The 16,881-nt window shown below is 43.1% G+C and overlaps 1 protein-coding gene and 1 long non-coding RNA gene across 4 annotated transcripts in view; one reads left to right on the top strand and one right to left on the bottom strand.

The window, feature by feature from the left end:
- Positions 1–3,747: 3,747 nt before the first annotated feature.
- On the bottom strand, positions 3,748–7,995 carry LOC111540148. The gene is made up of 3 exons (XR_002730902.1): positions 7,745–7,995; positions 5,854–5,963; positions 3,748–5,333 (listed from the first exon to the last, which is right to left on the bottom strand). It is a non-coding gene; the product is annotated as an uncharacterized LOC111540148 (long non-coding RNA).
- The window catches only part of NCAM1 (neural cell adhesion molecule 1), a 313,585-nt gene continuing 302,534 nt past the window's right edge, over positions 5,831–16,881 (top strand). For all 3 annotated transcript variants that reach the window (XM_031936706.1, XM_023208249.2, XM_023208250.2), the window contains exon 1: positions 5,831–6,151. In XM_031936706.1, the coding sequence (XP_031792566.1) occupies positions 6,100–6,151 (52 nt within the window). In that variant the 5' untranslated portion in view covers positions 5,831–6,099. The remainder of the gene's footprint in view (positions 6,152–16,881) is intronic.

Consider the following 16,881-nt stretch of genomic DNA (forward strand, 5'->3'; position numbering starts at 1 on the left):
GTAATAATACTTAGGAATATACCTAACCATGGAGGTGAAAGACCTTTACACAGAAAACTACAAAACACTGCTGAAAGAAATCATAGATGACACAAACAAACGGAAACACATCCCATGCTCATGGATGGGTAGAATCAATATTGTGAAAATGTCCATACTGCCAAAAAAAAACTACAAATTCAATGTAATTCTCATCAAAATACCACCATCGTTCTTCACAGAAATAGAAAAAAAAAAAAAATCCTAAAATTCATATGGAACCCAAAAGGAGCCCGCATAGCCAAAGCAAGGATAAACCAAATTGGCTATTTTGGAGTATAGCTAAAATCATGTAGTGGGTACTATGCTAAACTGTTCAGAGTCCCCCTTCAGGGCTGGAGGGCTTACTCCAGATGCTGGGGATGCCCTCCTTCAGCTGAAAAGAATCACCTCTCACAAGGCCAGGTTGCATTTTGGGGTGGCCTGAATTTGGTGATCGGTCAATGTGAGGATATTGCAACTATTTTCAGGGTTCTCGAGGTGGGGCTGAGGCTTTGTGGTGCCTGCCCTGAGGCCCCGTTTCCTCTTCTTTATTAGTAACCTGTTCATTTCCCTTCCCACACAGATGTTCATCCTGCAAGTAATTCCTAACAAACTTTCTGCACAATATAAAAAAAGAAAATGAAAACAGCACCTCTTCCTTGATGCTTTACTTCCCCTGATGCCAGAAAATATCATCATAACAACCGTATAAATATATGACGGGTGGGATTTGCAAAACACCCCTTAAAGCTGTGCAGTGCACAACCCGCACAAAGGAGCAGTGGTCCTATGTCAACCTCTGTCTCGTTTCTCCTGCGTTTGGAAGTCCCCAGCACCATTGAGCTGGACTGACTGATGAGTGCTCACTAGTCCTTAACCAGTGCATGAGCCAGCCTTGAACAGGGAGGAAGCACATGAGTTGCCCCAGCCCTGCCATGCATTAGAGTTTATAAGTAATTTCTCATGTCAACCAGATTTGGAAGATGAGAAGTTAAGAGTGAGCTGGGAGGGCTCCCGAGAGACTTTCACTCTTTAGCTCTGTGGGCTCAAGTTTACCTCCTGGTCCTTAAACTTTCCTGGCTCATGCTCAGCTCTTTGGATAAGCCAGAGAAAAAAACAGATTAAGTTGGACTTTCTCAAAATTAAAAACGTTACTATATGGAAAAAACACTATAAACAGAGTGAAAAGGCAACCCATGGAATAGGAAAATATTTTCAAATCATGTATCTGATGAGAGATTGGTATCTACCACATATAAAGAATTCCTATGACTTAACAATAACAGAACAATAAACCCAATAAAAATTAAAAAATGGGCAGAAGATTTTCAGCTTCTATTAGCCTCAGGTCTTAAGTTGGCTTAAGACCTGTCTCTTGTGTTGGTCTTAAGATACTGTGTTTCTCAGACTCCATTTTGCCTGTATCGATAGTGAAATAAAGTTCTTAGGGTATCTGTGAGTCCTAGGATCACACCTGGGGTCCCCACTGTCAACAACAACAGGAAAGAAGACCTAAATTCCAAGTTCATTTTTCAAGTTGTATAAGTCAAGCTGTTGCATAAGGTCTTGGTGGTGCTGAGCAAGAGTTAACACCAATTTAATTTACTTTATAACCTGATAATAAAGTCCTCACATTAAAAGAGAAGAGAAGAAAACTCTCTTCTAAGCCTCCTTCTCTCACAAGCTTGCCTCCCTGTCATTATCCCACTACTCTTTCAACATCACACTGCTGGAGAGAGTGTCCACACCCCCGGCTTCTCTCTCCTCCCCTCCCTTTCATTCCTGGGACCATGATGTCTCCCTTGCCCTCCATTCCATGAATACTGTTCCCCCAGGGGCCACTAAGGACTTTCCAATGGTCAAATTCAGGAAATTCTTTTAAATCTTCCTCTTTTTTGACCACCTCAAAGCTTTCTTCTTTAGGTTTTGTGACACTGTCATATTTCAATTTCCTTTCTAGCTGTCTGTTTTTCAGTATTTCATTGGTAAGTCCTTCTGCCTGTACCTTAAACACTGATGCTCTGTGGGCCCTCTGTCTGTCTTCTACACATTTCCACTTGGATGTCTCTGAAACATCTCAGACTTAGTATGTGCAGAGCTGACATCATTGTTTCTTTGCTTATCACCTGTTCTGAATCTGCCCCTCTTCTTCTGCTCCCTGTCAATGTTACCAGCAACTATTCAATCGCCCACACTGGACCCTTAGCAGTCATCACTTTCTCGAGATCTCTGTCATGTACACCCATATAGATCCACTAAACAAAATGGTAATCCCTCTCTGCCCCAGAACTCTTATCTCTCATTATTGCTTTCCTTAGCACTTATCACAACCTGTACACTACTAGATGTTTAATGATTTATTCTCTGTCTTCCCCCATAAGAAGGAAAGCCCATGTGGGCAAAGGCTGTACTTTGTCCCCGGCTACATCCCCAGTGTCTAGAGCAGTGCCAGGCACTTAGTTGAGACTCCATAAACATTTGTTGAATGAATGAAAGGAACTTGGATTTCTTCCTGTGCCTCATACTTCCATCTTCACACAATTCCCATTCTAGCTGTTCTTATCTTATCTTGGAATTGCAAATCTGGGCTCCTTTTTGCTTCTTTTCCCACTGTCGTTTTTTTTTTTTTTTTTTTTTTTGAGACAGAGTCTCGCTTTGTCACCCAGGCTGGAGTGCAGTGGTGTGGCGTGATCTTGGCTCACTGTAACCTCTGCCTGCCGGATTCAAGCAATTCTCCTGCCTCAGCCTCCCAGGTAGCTGGGATTACAGGCACGTGCCCCTATGCCCGGCTAATTTTTTTGTATTTTTAGCAGAGACAAGGGTTCACCACATTGGCCAGGCTGGTCTCGAACTCCTGACCTTGTGATCCACCCACCTCGACCTCCTAAAGTGCTGGGATTACAGGCATGAGCCACTGTGCCCAGCCACCCCACTGTCGCTTTCTTAATTAGGCCCTGTCACCCCATCCAAAGTTATCATGGCCTCCTAGCTCATCTCCTTGCTGTGGCTGTCTTCTTAGACCTTTCTCTGTTTCCTCTCTAAATAATTTTCTCTCTAACGCACAGTCTGGAGTCTCCTTCCTCTGCCTCAATCCCATGGATGTTCACTTTGTAGATGCTCATTCATGTGTGCCTGACAGCCTGGGCCTCCCTCTGGGGAGAGAGGTCCAGTGAAAGTCACAGTTTTGTCCCATTTTAAAATGAGGATCAGGGAGGGATTGAAACGCAATACAGAGCTTAGAGATGTAGGCACTGACCAGCAGAGATACACAGAATTGGAGACAAGTGACACAACCTGTTAAAAGAACTTGGGAGAGATACCGGGAGTGTGGACTGGAATGATTGGGGCAGCATTCTAGAATGAATCATTACAACAGAGATCAACAACCACACGGGGTAGGGAGGGGCTGGAGAGAGAGAGGGGAAGAAAAAGAAATTCAGTCATGCTGAAGTGAGATTGGATTTCCACACTTGTCTACACTGAAAAGCTAAAAATAGGGACATCTGGGGAGAAAAATAGTGAGGAGTCTTTCAATTCTACTGACATGGACTATAAGGAGGGAGGTTTGCAGGGAAGGATGTGTCTCTCACTCTTGGGGCAAAACTGGAAAAATTTTTATTTTGGGGGCCCCAACCTTCACTCTCTCCACTCCACCCCCTGCCTGTTCTCTCTATCTTTCCTCACTATCAGAACCTCTTTTTTAAGGAAAGAGTCTGATAACATTCATTTACATAAATCTGTAATATTTAATGTGGTGATTTTAGATGTTAGAAGCAGAAGTCTGAAATCAAAGACACGTAAGCACAGCAACCATTAAAAAAAGACGTATATAATTCACTGCATCCAGCACAGGGCTAAACCCAGTGGTTGCTCCACAAATATTTGTTGAAAGATGTTCAAAAAAGCATTATTTATATTATCAAACTCCACAAACAAGTATCCAAAAATGGGGAAACCATTGCAAAATCATCCATATGAAGAAATATTACATAGCCATAAAAATATCTAGAAAAGCTTTTTAATGATCCAGAGGAATAAATGCTTATACTAATGTTAGGCAAAAACAGCAGGATTCGAATTGCTACTATATCAATTATAAAAATCATATGCACATACAGAAGACAAAATCTATGAGTATCTCTGGAATCCGTGGGATTTGGGGTTATTTTTAGTTCTTTCTACTTTTCTGTATTTTTGAATTGTTTATACTTGGTATGAAAGAAATAGCCCAAAGTAAACGTTGTAGAAGATTTACTTGGGGGAATAAACACTTTTCAGGGGTCCCGGCTAATTACACTGTACTGGTGTGGCCCACTTGGTCTATTATAGAGGAGGAAAGCAGGGAAGAGAGAGGCCCTGTCCAGTAAGGGAGGATGGATGGTCTGCCAGCAGAGGATGGACTTTTAAAAACTGCTACAGTGGCTGGGCGCGGTAGCTCACGCCTGTAATCCCAACACTTTAGGAGTCTGAGGCGGGCAGATAATGAGGTCAGGAGTTCGAGACAAGCCTGACCAACATGGTGAAATACAAAAATACAAAAATTAGCTGGATGTGGTGGCATGCGCCTGTAATCCCAGCTACTCAGGAGGCTGAGGCAGGAGAATCGCTTGAACCGGAACGGAAGTTGCAGTGAGCAGAGATGGCGCCACTGCACTCCATCCTGGGCGACAGAGCGAGGCTCCGTCTCAAAAAAACAAAACAAAACAAAACAAAACAAAACAAAACAAAACAAAAAACAAAAAATCTGCTACAGGAGTGGGGAGGCCGACCTTTGAAGAAAAAGGGCGTACCCGGTAACATTAGTGCTTTAGTACCTTTGAACTTACGCACACTTCCTCTGTTAGAGGGTTTCTGTGTTCTAGGCTAATAGGTTAACCTGACATCTAGAACACCTTCCTCACATTAGTTCCTTACACATCCAAGCCTTCAGGTGCTGAGACATGTTTCTTTTCACCCTGCTCTCTCCACCCCCTACTTTTGAAAACACAGCTGGAATTTTAATTAAAGCCTATTGTGTTGGTACCTCAGTAGTGTTGTTACCTCAGTAATATTCTACATTAATATCTTTAAGAATTAAGGTAATGTCCCCATGTAAGAAAATATTATTTAATGTTGCTTCTATATCATAATATCTATATAAAAGTCTTGGCTATTTTAATAAAGAGACCACAGATTTCAGAATTTATAAACAGGAAAACATTTTCTTTGGGTTATTTCTGGAAATCCCTTCCAAACATCTGAGTTTTCTTCTAACTCAAGTCTCTTCCCACCTCCTTCCCAGGGGAATCTGCTGAAGGGTGTTGTATGTCTCCCTGTGGGACAGCAAACTTCACAGTCAGGATAAAACAAACAAACAATATCAAAACAACACCCAGCAACGGCAACCCCCATCCCTCTCCAAAGTTCTAATTTCCCGCACTTAAAATTAAGTCCTGGGCTATCCTTGTGTTGCAAGAATCTTAGAATCGAAATGGAGGGAATTGACAACTTTAAATACCTAACCAAATCTAAAATTTTGCTTCTATTATTTACTAGTTATCAAAATATGCAAACTGCTGATTAAGGAAGGCTGGGAGGCAGGAGCGCCTGCGAAGGCGTAGGGGAGAAGTGTGAAAAGAAATCCCAGCTCTCCCTGGGAGACTGCGTGTGAAAGAGCCCGGCTCTCCCGAAAACTCCAGGCCGCGTTTTGCAGGCTTCCGCATCTGCCTTCCCTGTCTCTCTTACCTCCTTGATGTTCGGCACTATTTGTGGCCGGCGTGGTGGAAGGACACAGTGAGGTTCTCACCCCCGCCCCCCGCTCCTCGCTCCCATCCCAGTTGCATCAAAACGAACCGGGGCCAGCGCAAGGATCTCCGAGTTGCGAGTGTGCTGAGGCTGGGACTGTCACTCATTCTCCGATCAGCGCGTGAACGCAGCTCGGCTGCCGCTGGCAGGAAACAATTCTGCAAAAATAATCATACTCAGCCTGGCAATTGTCTGCCCCTAAGTCTGTCGCTCTGCCGCCGTCCACACTCGCTGCAAGGGAGGGGGCACAGAATTTACCTCGGCAAGAACATCCCTCACAGCCAGCAGATTACAATGCTGCAAACTAAGAATCTCATCTGGACTTTGTTTTTCCTGGGAACGGCAGGTACATTTTTTTTTTTTAATTCTCAATCTGGTTTGCTAATTACCCCTTCCTCCTACTCCTAGGAGGAACGCTATTATTTTGGGTGGTTTTACGTGGACTGCTAAGGCTGGTCATTTGCGTTTAGCTGTGAAAGGAGCGCGTCGCCCTTGCTGCCCAGCCGAACCCCGCTCCCTCCCGGGCTGCACTGCACGGGAGCTGCCTCCCCACGCCGCCAGCGCCCAGCGCCCCTCCGGCGCGTCCGCCCTTCCCACTTTGTGCGCCCGCGGCGGTGGGAGCAGAGCGGGTCGGCTCCTGTTGGCTCAGCGGCCGCGCTGGTGATGGGCAGCGCTCCTTCCCCAAAGGCGGGCGGCGGGGCGGGGGACGTCGCGGCTCGGGTGGTGCCGCTGCACGGGCTCGGATTCCGAGGGGGAAGGGGCTTGTCAGTCCTGGCTCCGGGAAGAGTGAACAATAAGGCTAGGGCAGCCGCCCCAGATCGTTATATCCCCGGGTCTAATAAAGTCAGGATCGTTGCTTTGCCGCCTCCGCCCCAGCCAAATAACGGTTTGCAAAATGGGGCGAAATGGGCAGAATAGCACGGCTGTGTGGCCGTTGTTGCACCCCAGTCGATATGACGTTAGTTTTTCATTTTCCAAATTGCTGGTTAGTTGCAAAGCCTACCCTCGGCCGCGAGCACTGAAGGATGGGAGGGTCGAGCGCTGCGTTTTGACAGGAGGAAGTGCGGAGGGGCGGAGGGCGAGGAGGGCGTGATCGGGTCTGCCTGGTGTGTGTGCGCCTGTGTGCGCGCGTGTGCCTTTACACGCGCCTCGTGCCCAGTGTTGCACGGGGCGGGAGAAGAATGGCAGGTAGCCGCCCGAAACACCTCGCCCTGTCTCCTTTCTTTGGGCGAGGTTCCTGATCCTGGCAAAGTGTGAACAATAGGGAGCTGGGAGGAAGACAGTAGTGATGCTGCCACGGGTGGCGGGGGTTGTGCCGCCGCCCAGAGAACCTCGGCAGCGGGGAGGGAGGTGCATTTCATTTTGGCTATTTTCATCCCGGCCTCCCTGGAAAATTCTTCTGTGCGTGCCCACCCTCCCCTCCAGCTGTCATCCCCCCACCTCCACCCAAGGATTTGCGCTTTGGCTCTGATGGACGGGAGGGAAGGAAGAAAAGCAGGGGCCGCATAGAGCTGGGTGGGTTGGGCGGACATTCTGGGCGGGGGGGGGGGGGGGGGGGGGACGTGTGCTGGGAAGCGACCGAGGAAAGCCGGGCGGAGGGGCTGTGTGTCGCGGTTGCCGCTGCCAGGTACCGTTGTACCTTCTCTGGACTGCCGAGCCTGGGTTGGGGAGCGCACGGGGCGGGTTGGGGAGCGCACGGGGCGGGCTGGGGAGCGCAAGGGGCGGGTCAGGGAGCACCCAGTGAGCCCCCTCCGCAGGCGGCACCGGAGCAGCGCTCGGCCGCCGCCTCCAGCCAACTCGGGTCCCTCCCATGGCGACCAATCAGCGCGAGGCTGGCTGGGCGGGAAGCCGCGAGAGGCATTTATTGCGGGGCGGGTGGCGGCCAGGAGCTGCCAGGACGGTCTCCCGGTGCTCCAGCCTAACGGTCTCGCTCAGTCACCGCCAGGAGAAACCCCGCCCTGCGGCCGGTCCCCAGCCTGCCCGGCAGTTTCTGAGGAAATAAAATGGAGACTAGGTGGTCACCTGGAGTGCTCCTGGTCCGGACGCCCGTGCTCGCCCACTCTCGCCTCTTTCATGCCGACTTGGAGCATCCCACCGCCCCCGCCAGCGCTCACTCTCGCGCCGTGGAATCCGAGCATGAGCGCGTCGCTGGGGAGGGCACCCTGGCAGGCACACCGACGCGCGTGCGCTGACTGGCCGGCCGCGGGCCGGGGGCGCTACTGGCGGCGGGGCGGGGCCGTGGCAGGGCCCGGAGGGGTGGGGACCAAGCCTAGTCTGCCTGGCGCTGGGTCTCCGCTGCCACCTGGGCGGGGGCCACCCCGGCTATGCCCCTTTCCGCGGTCCCATGGGTGCTGCGACGCGACCTGTCCGCACGGGGCGGGGGAAGGGGGTGTTTTTGAGACCTCCTCGCCCTCAGGTGGGAGCGTGACAATGGAACCTGGATCTTTGGTGGGCCTTTTGGGGGATCGCCTGGCAGTCCTTTCCATCACCGTGATGGGTACAGTCATCAGTATTTGGATCCTGTGGAAGTTGCAGGCCCAGGAATTCCCACTGGGATGTTCGTGGAGGCCCAGGCAGGGGAGGCATTCTGACCAGTGTTCCCTGGAATGAAAGCGACCTCTTTCCTGGCCTGGTACCTTGAGAATGGGAAGAAGGCAGAACGTGAAACACATACAAGGTTGCTTAACAAAAGAAAGAAGTCGAATGGTTTTCCAAAGAGATATAATTTCCCATTAAAATGTCTTTTGTACTATATTTTTTTAAAAAAAAAAATCAAAGAATTCAAGTCAAAGGGTCAGAATGAAAATGAAAATATAACACACAAGTATATATACATATGTATATATATATCTGAGGATTTTTTTTTTTTGGACTCAAATGTAACATGTCCAGGGCAGTGGTAACTGAGTTTGTGTGCTCCGCTCTGTGCATATGAAAATTTACATATAAGGCAAGCTAACCTTAATATATCAAGTGAGTCCGATGGGCTGCCCCTCTCCTCTTTTGATGCCCTCTGCTCTGGAAATACAATGAAAGGTTGTGCAATTGCATAGTAAATTTGAGTTTAGTATAAATTTTGGATGTTTTGAAGAATTGTTTGCTTGAACGATCTGGGATGGTTAAATCACATGTTTACTTGATAATTTTAGTCTTGTGTCAGTTAAACTTGCAAGAGTCAAGGAATGGATAGGACTGGGTTTCTAACAAGATAACACCGGTTAAGAACAAAGAGCTACTTTACAAAAGCTAACATTGAAATCAAGTAGTATCCATAATATCTCTCGCTAAGCAAATTAAGGTGCGCTTCCACAAAGTTTACTATGAGCACAGTTATAGTGAACCATATATTTTTGTTGATTTTCGTTTTAAGATTGAGAATGTGTGTTTTTAAACAGAATTTCACTGAGTGTAATAAAAGCTGTATAAGAATGTGGAAAACCTTTCACAACTCTAACCAAACACTAGAAAGATTATTGTCTTTCAATAAATACTAGCATATTTAAAAATATTAATAACTGATCATTTGTTTAAAATCCAACAGAGTTATTAAAAACAGGGAATATAATCCAGACATTGTAGACATGTGGGCTGTGATTTATGTAAGTTTTTGAGTTACTATTCCCTCTATAAATGTCTTAAAGATCTGCTAACCTAGCTAAGCTTTCATTACTCTCAGATTGTTTGCTTAAGCTAATTCTTTATGAACTCCTTCCTTCTTTCCCTAAATTATTGAACCTGATAACTTCCTTCCAAATACCTTTATCTAAGATTTTTTTTTTAATTGGAATATCAGAAAATAGCAGGACATATTCTTGTTTAGTAAAGGAGGTTCCTCTAAGTCTTACTATGATAATTGATTAAACTAAGAATATGTTGATTTAACTGGTGACTGGTTTCTTGAGTTTGATAGTTCAAGAATTAAGATAGTAATTGCAAAGAAAAACAATCCCACATCAAAGCTTAAAAAAAAAATGGTGTGGGTGTGCTATTTGTAAGGGATGTGGGTGTTTACTGAAGGCAGCAATAAGAAGGAGAAATTAGTCTGTAGCACCCCCAAATTTCAAGTTTTGAACAGTGCTTCTGTTTGGAATCCATTTATCATTAATTGAATTCCTCAGATAGGTAATATGTAATTTAACGGAAGTAACCTATATCTGTATTTTCTGTCACAAGGAACAATGTCTTAATTGCCTTTCAAAATAAACAGCACCATTTTGTCACTCAAAAGCTAATCTTTAGACATGTGTTTGTTCACTACAGAACCCAGTTTCTCAAATTATAGAGAGCATTTTGTAAACTTTACACTGCTTAAAATATGAACTCTGGAATTTATGATGCAACCACTTAATTTTTCAAGGCGATGAAGCCTCTGTTAAGTATGAGTTTGATAAATTTCTCATATTTTTGTCTTTAGTATTAAAGAACTGTGGCTGCTGTCCAGACTGAAAGTGGCTTCAATACTACTGGCAGACTTCCAAAGACATTTTACAGACAGTCCTTTCTGACTTAGTGTAAAATAAATGATTGAGTACCTGTTGGTAAAGAATGGGTTGCACTTTCCCTTAGGATCTTGAGCTTGTGATGGAGAGCAGAACCAATTGGCAGGCCGGGGAGAGAAGGGATCGCACCTGCCCCCATCAGTCTGCGGGAAGAGTCATAGACTGGGAGGAGACAAAGACATTTTATAAAGGCTCTCCTGTACCAGTTCAGCATTGTGTTTTTAGGCCCACACATGTTTTCTGGTGTCAAGATAAATATTTTAATGGAAATTCCATAATTGATCATTTTTCAGTTTAGCAGTTGTAACATAGAGACTAAGGAACGTCTGGAACTTTAAAAGAAATGGTGTCACATTACAGGGAGCATTTTACTAATCTTAAAACTGGGTTACAAACTACACAAAATTGAAAACATTAATCACGTGGCTGTGTAAAATGAGGTCATTTGAGCTTTTAATAAAAATCACTAAGGTGAAAATTCCTTTGGTTGAAAAGAAAGAATTCTAAGTAAAATTTGGAAGAAGAAAATTTTATACATTTCATAATATACTCAATGACTCTGAGCAATACTATAAGAGATGGCCTCTTAGGAAGGAGGAAATGTCCAAGGACCTCTCTGAATCCTAATGATTAGGTTTCTATGAGCTCCAGAGTTTTTACTATTTGAAAACATTGTAGTGAAACTCTTTTTACCAATACGGGTAGATATGCTTACTACTTACGGTAGGATAACAGAATACAGAAGTCAATCTGAAGATCATAGTCCTGTTACGTCTAGCCTCTTTTGTTATTAACTCTTGGGGTCAAACCTTAAAACCATTTGCTGATGTAAAGGGATGTAAATTATTTGGCATTGGCAGTGGTGCCATTATGCCCTTTCATTTCATGTTGTTGAAATACTGTCTCTCAGCTGCAGATGCTCATTAGGAACATTGCCTTTTGATGTTGGTCTGGGTGCCAAATGGCGTCCTTTCAGCCAATTTCAATACATTACATTTAAAACGTTCTCAGGCCGTGTCTACATCCAGCCACTGAGTTAACGGATTTTCAGTTAGGTAGACACACTTTTCCTTTCCTGCAGTATTAATTTAGCTTCTAAGCAATTGGAGACTCCAAGAGGACTGCACTAAAAGGATAAGCCATTTGGTATATCTTGTGTATGTGTGCTTTTGGAAAACAGATTGTAATAAACCCATTATGCATTCTTTTTTCTTCCAAATATATGTAACACTTTCTTGAATTCAAAGATTGCGTGGCTGATATGATTTAAAAGGCTTCTGTGGTACCTATGTTCCACTTGGTACTCTGAGGACTTTTTGATTTGTAGCTGCAAACCCAGGTAACAGCTGATTTTCCGTTTTCTATTGGCGTCATTCCTGAGATAAAGTGTAAAATGCCTTTTGTTGTACATCAGTCTCCCCCTTTGGTATCTGATTACCTCATCATTTAAGAATATTCGTAGTAATGTCACAGTATTTGAGATTGTGTTACATTAGGTATTCTCTTAAACAGTTGATCAAATATGTTTATTGAGTGCCAGCTTTATATCATCTGCTCTGTGGGGAATTAAAAGGAGTGAGATGACATAATTTCTGCAGTCAGGGAACCTTGGGAGTAGTAGAGACTAGAGATTAAGACAGGTAGATAACCCCGGATTGAAACCCCAGACATATCCCTTACTAGCTGTCTGATCTTGGACAAATGATTTAACTCGTCCAAGTTTCAGTTTCCTCTTCCGTGAGATTGGAAAATTAGTAATGCCTACTTGTTAGAGTTATAAATATTTTAGAGATCTTAGGACTTCAGTGCATGTAAGCAGTATTCATTAATGGGGAAGAAGGATATATATGGATCTGGAAAAAATAATTATTTAGACATAGTGCCCTCTTTTTAGAAGGATTTTAAAAAGGATTTTATGATAACATGACTCCTTCAGAGATTAGAACTAGGCTTAAAAAGTTGGTCACTAAATATGCCTGCAATTCCATGTTGGTTGTGAATACTTCAGAGAAAAAATGGCCAGATTGTAAGGTTGAAAACCGTCTGCACAAGGGTGGATCTAGGTTTTGTGGGGCCTGAAGGGTATACAATTTTGAGGGCCTTCTTTAAGGAAAATACAAAACTCTCTTGCTTTTGCAAAAGTTTAGTTGAATACATGACCATGAGAACACATTGCCAAGTCCCGGTCCCCCAGAGCCTTGGAAGGAGTCCATGCAATTGAGGAACCCTGAAAACTTCTGGCCCTGCTTTAGCAACTATCCTTTGGTCCACTTGGACTCATTGCTTGGGAATATAAACTAATTGTTCCAGTTTATTAAACGTGGACCTCATAGAATTTGTTTGTGTAGTGCTTTGAAGATTACAATCGTATCTTAGAATCACAAAGTCGTCTTTAGAAAGAAGTATTTCACTTTTATTTGACAGAAAATTTTAAATGAGATCTGAGCTGATTTGATATTTGTCACTGCTGATATTCTTGTAAGTTACTAACTAGAATAAAATAAAGCAATTGCTATTATTATTCAAATGAGTGAGACATAAGTGCCCGATTGGCAGGGCAGGAAGTAGTTTTGCCAGCTAAAGGCATATGATATTGGAGAGGAGACTGAAGATTTTGTCGTAGCTATCTAAAAGGAGATAAACTGGATATATAATACCAATAATTATATCTTAATCATCATGTTATGGTTTACAAAACACTTTGATATGCATTTAATCTTCACACTAATTATTTAGTAAATATTGACTGAGTACGTGCTCTGTACTGGGTGCTGGGAGTACAGTGGTGAACTAGACATACATCGTCCCTGTTTTCATGGAGTTTCCAGTCTAGTAGTACAGAGAAATATGGACATTAAAAAGTAACACACACATTATAATTACATATTCAGATTAAAATCCAAGAAAAACCCAGGATGAGAGATTATCAAGGGGGATTGGGTGGTTGGGGAGGTGAGGATGTAACATTTAAACAACTGTGAAATAGGAAGAACAGATGGTATTCTCATTTTAGGGCATGATTGATTGACTACTTAATTCAACAAATGTTGAATTACAACAAACATTCCTGAATTCCTTAATTCAACAAATCTTTGTGAAGTCTGGAGAAGGTTAAACAGCTTCAGGAATTGTGTGGAGTTTCACGTTATAAAGTCCAGGAAAATATACATCTGCCTTTATAGAGCTTACCACCTGGAAGGAGAGGAGAGAGACATACTATACTTATAAATAGAGGCATGAAGTAAATGCTGTTGGACCACAAGAAAGGAAGCGATTAATTCTGCCTGGGACTCCCTCGAGCCGGGCTTGGGGAAGAGTTGCTTTCATTAGATGGAGCAGGAAGAAAGGGTGATCTGGGCAGAGCAGACAGCCTGAGCAGTGGTTGAGACATGAATCCGGTTGTACATGGGGAACAGTGTGAGAGTAGTGGGGAGGAGTAGCCAGAGATAAGGAGAAAAAAAAATTCTGCAAGTCCAGATTGTAAGTCTTTAAATGGAAACTGAGACTGAGAAAAGGTTAAGTGACTTACACAGGTGGAGCTGAGACTGCAACTTGCATTCGTTGTCTGAATTGTATACTTTTCTAAGGCAAGGATAATTTGAATATATATAGCATCTGAATACGTGCCAAGCAAACAGGAGTTCCTGTGGCTTCTGGACTGAGTCTGACCAAAGTGTGGGAGGAGTGATGGGGAGGAAGGGCACTATTCAGAGCTGTGGTCTGAAGGAACCGTCCTGTCATTCTGCAAGTTGCTGTCGTTTGAGCCTGTTTCCCCATCTGTAAAATGGGATTCATGACACTTCCATTGTGGGTCTTGGTGAGCTGAAATGAAACCACATACATAAAGCAGATATGAAGTATGTACTCATTATGTGCTTTAAAAAAGTTCCCTGTGGTCAGAGATTTTATTTGAAATGTTTGTTTAAAAAGGTGTACAGTACTCTGAATATGATGTGCAAAGTTCTGTGCTAGAGGCTGAGAGGAAAAACAAAATAGATTTAAGGTTACTATACTGACCCTTTCAGGTGGTTGGAGAGGAAGCACTTTTACTTAGTTCAAGTTGTGAAGAAATCATGAAAGATATTATATCAATAAGTGCCCAAATGAAGCAGGCAGGTAATAATTGGGAAAATTGAGAGGCAAAAATCACGTCTATTGGTTTTAATGTCTATTGGGGGGAAAAAAGGTATAGAAAAGCTAGAACTTGACCTGGACCTCCACGGATATGAAGATAAATAGGGAGAGAGGGCCTGTTTTCCTATAGGATAAGATGGATCTGGCCAAAGAATTACTATTGAAGAGCAGTTAAAGGTTGGATCTTGGGGCAAGTCATATTTAAATCTTCAATGTTAGAGAAAGGAGAGGGGTCCTGCTGGAGATGATAGAAGAAGTAAAAATATATACATGTTTAAGAGTATAGTCAGCAATAGCAACTGAACGTGTGCTGCGCCAGGCTGTGTGTTTGGGACTAGCTGGGAATTAGCAGAGAGTTAAGTGGAACAAATTGATAGAGTTCACTGCAGCACTTAAAGGGAATTCTGGTTTTATATAGCATCCACTATGGTGGTTGGACAAAATGAAGGGCTAACGAAAGGGTTTTTATTGCTGCATGAAACATCAACTAGATGATACTAGGAGAAGGGAGGTCAGTGAAGTCCAATGAAAGTATCTTGCTTAATTAGTAGGAGCACTTGTATGTGGGGAAAGGATACCATTGGGCTTAGATTCAAAAGATGTGGGTTCAAAAAGTTGCTCTGCTACTAACTAGCCAAGTGAATTTATATCAGTTATGTAACCTCTTTGAACTGTAACTTCCTCATTTGAATATAATAACAAAATAAGATAATATATGGGAAATGCATTGCAAATGAAATATTTCACAGCTGTACATTTTATACATTTTATTAGTAGACATGTTGCTGAAAAATTAAATAAAAATCAAATTTTATGTACTGCTAGAGGTGCTTGTTTGATTAAGGAAACCCAACTACGATATGTTTTCTAAAGCAGGTAATTTTGGAAAGATACACTTGTAATGATTTTGAATAAGGATAAAAGGGGCATAGCTGAGATGTTAGAAATAACAAAGCAACCAAGGGTAGATGATAGATCCCAAATGGTAGATGACTGAGAGGGAGAAAGATCTTTGAAGTTACAAACTCAAGGAAATTAAATAATCATGGTACTGTAAATATGATGGAGAAATTAAGAGACAGGTTAGGTTTTAGAAAAAGTTTGGACCTCCTAATACCTTAACCTGTAGGTCAGTATTTTTCAAACTATGGATGATGAAATCTATTTAATGGGCTTCCATATACATTAAACAAGAAAGAAGGAAGGGAGGAAGGAAAAAGGGGAGGAAGGAGAGAGAGAACGAGTGAAGGAGAAGTGGAAAAAGAGAGTGTGTTTTATGTAAGGGGAAGTACTGCTTTGAGTACTTCAAATTTTCTGTCTCTCTTTCTCTCTCTGTGTGTGTGTGTGTGTGTAATATGTAACTTGGTTGTGATGGAAAATACATTCTTTTGGCTCAGGTCAAAAGGGTTTGGAAGCTACTGTCATCGAAGGAAGAATGTAGGATCAAAGAGAGGGTAAAGCAGTCTGCAATGGAATGAGAGTACATCAGAAGGTATAGAATAGAAACTGAATGGGTTGTGAGGGAGGGAAGGAAGAAATGACAGCAAAATTAAGTATTGAGCATCTATGCAATCAGTTAACAACAGGGTGTGAAAAAACAAAACAAATCAAACTCTAAATGTTATACCTTTTTTTGAAATGGTATTTCACTGTTGCCCAGAATGGCCTCAAACTCCTGAGCTCCTGCCTTAGCCTCCTGAGTAGCTGGGACTGAAGGTGCACACCACGGTGCCCTAAACCTTGACCTTACAGAGCTCACTGTCTGGGAATGAAAAGATAACTGGGAACACCAGGTAGCATCTACAGCCAAAATATGAGGCACTTAATGTTTCAGAGTCATGATAAATATTGCCTGGGAACCAGGGGGTAGTTACAGCTGTACATTTTATTAGTAGACATGTAACTGAAAAATTACATAAAATCAAATTTTATATACTGCCATAGGTGCTTGTTAGATTAAAGAAACCCAACTGTGATATATTTTCTAGAGCAGATAATTTTGGAAAGACACACTTGTAATGACCTTGGATAAGGATAAAAGGGGCATAGCTGAGATGTTAGAAATGACAAAGCAACAAGCAAGGGTGGATGATAGATCCCAAATGGTAGATGACAGAGAGAGAGAAAGCTCTTTAAAGTTATAAACTTGAGGGAATGAAATAAACACAGAGAATTCACACATTAGGTGAGAGTTGAAGGAGACTTTGAAGGATGAATTTAGCCCCGCTGAGAGGAAGGGTGGATGAGGTAAGTATGTGTGTTCCATGTTCGGGAGGTGACTGGAGGAAGCCCAGTTAAAGAGACCAAGAAGACTCGAAGATGGTAGGAATCTAATCTATATTTTTATATGTTCAGTGGAGAGAAAGACACCATGAGTTACGGTCAGTACTTTGCAGGGTTTTTATCACATCCACAGGTATTTATGTGGCACTATTTATATAGC

Source organism: Piliocolobus tephrosceles, chromosome 13 (assembly GCF_002776525.5).
Source record: "Piliocolobus tephrosceles isolate RC106 chromosome 13, ASM277652v3, whole genome shotgun sequence".
Taxonomy (NCBI): domain Eukaryota; kingdom Metazoa; phylum Chordata; class Mammalia; order Primates; family Cercopithecidae; genus Piliocolobus; species Piliocolobus tephrosceles.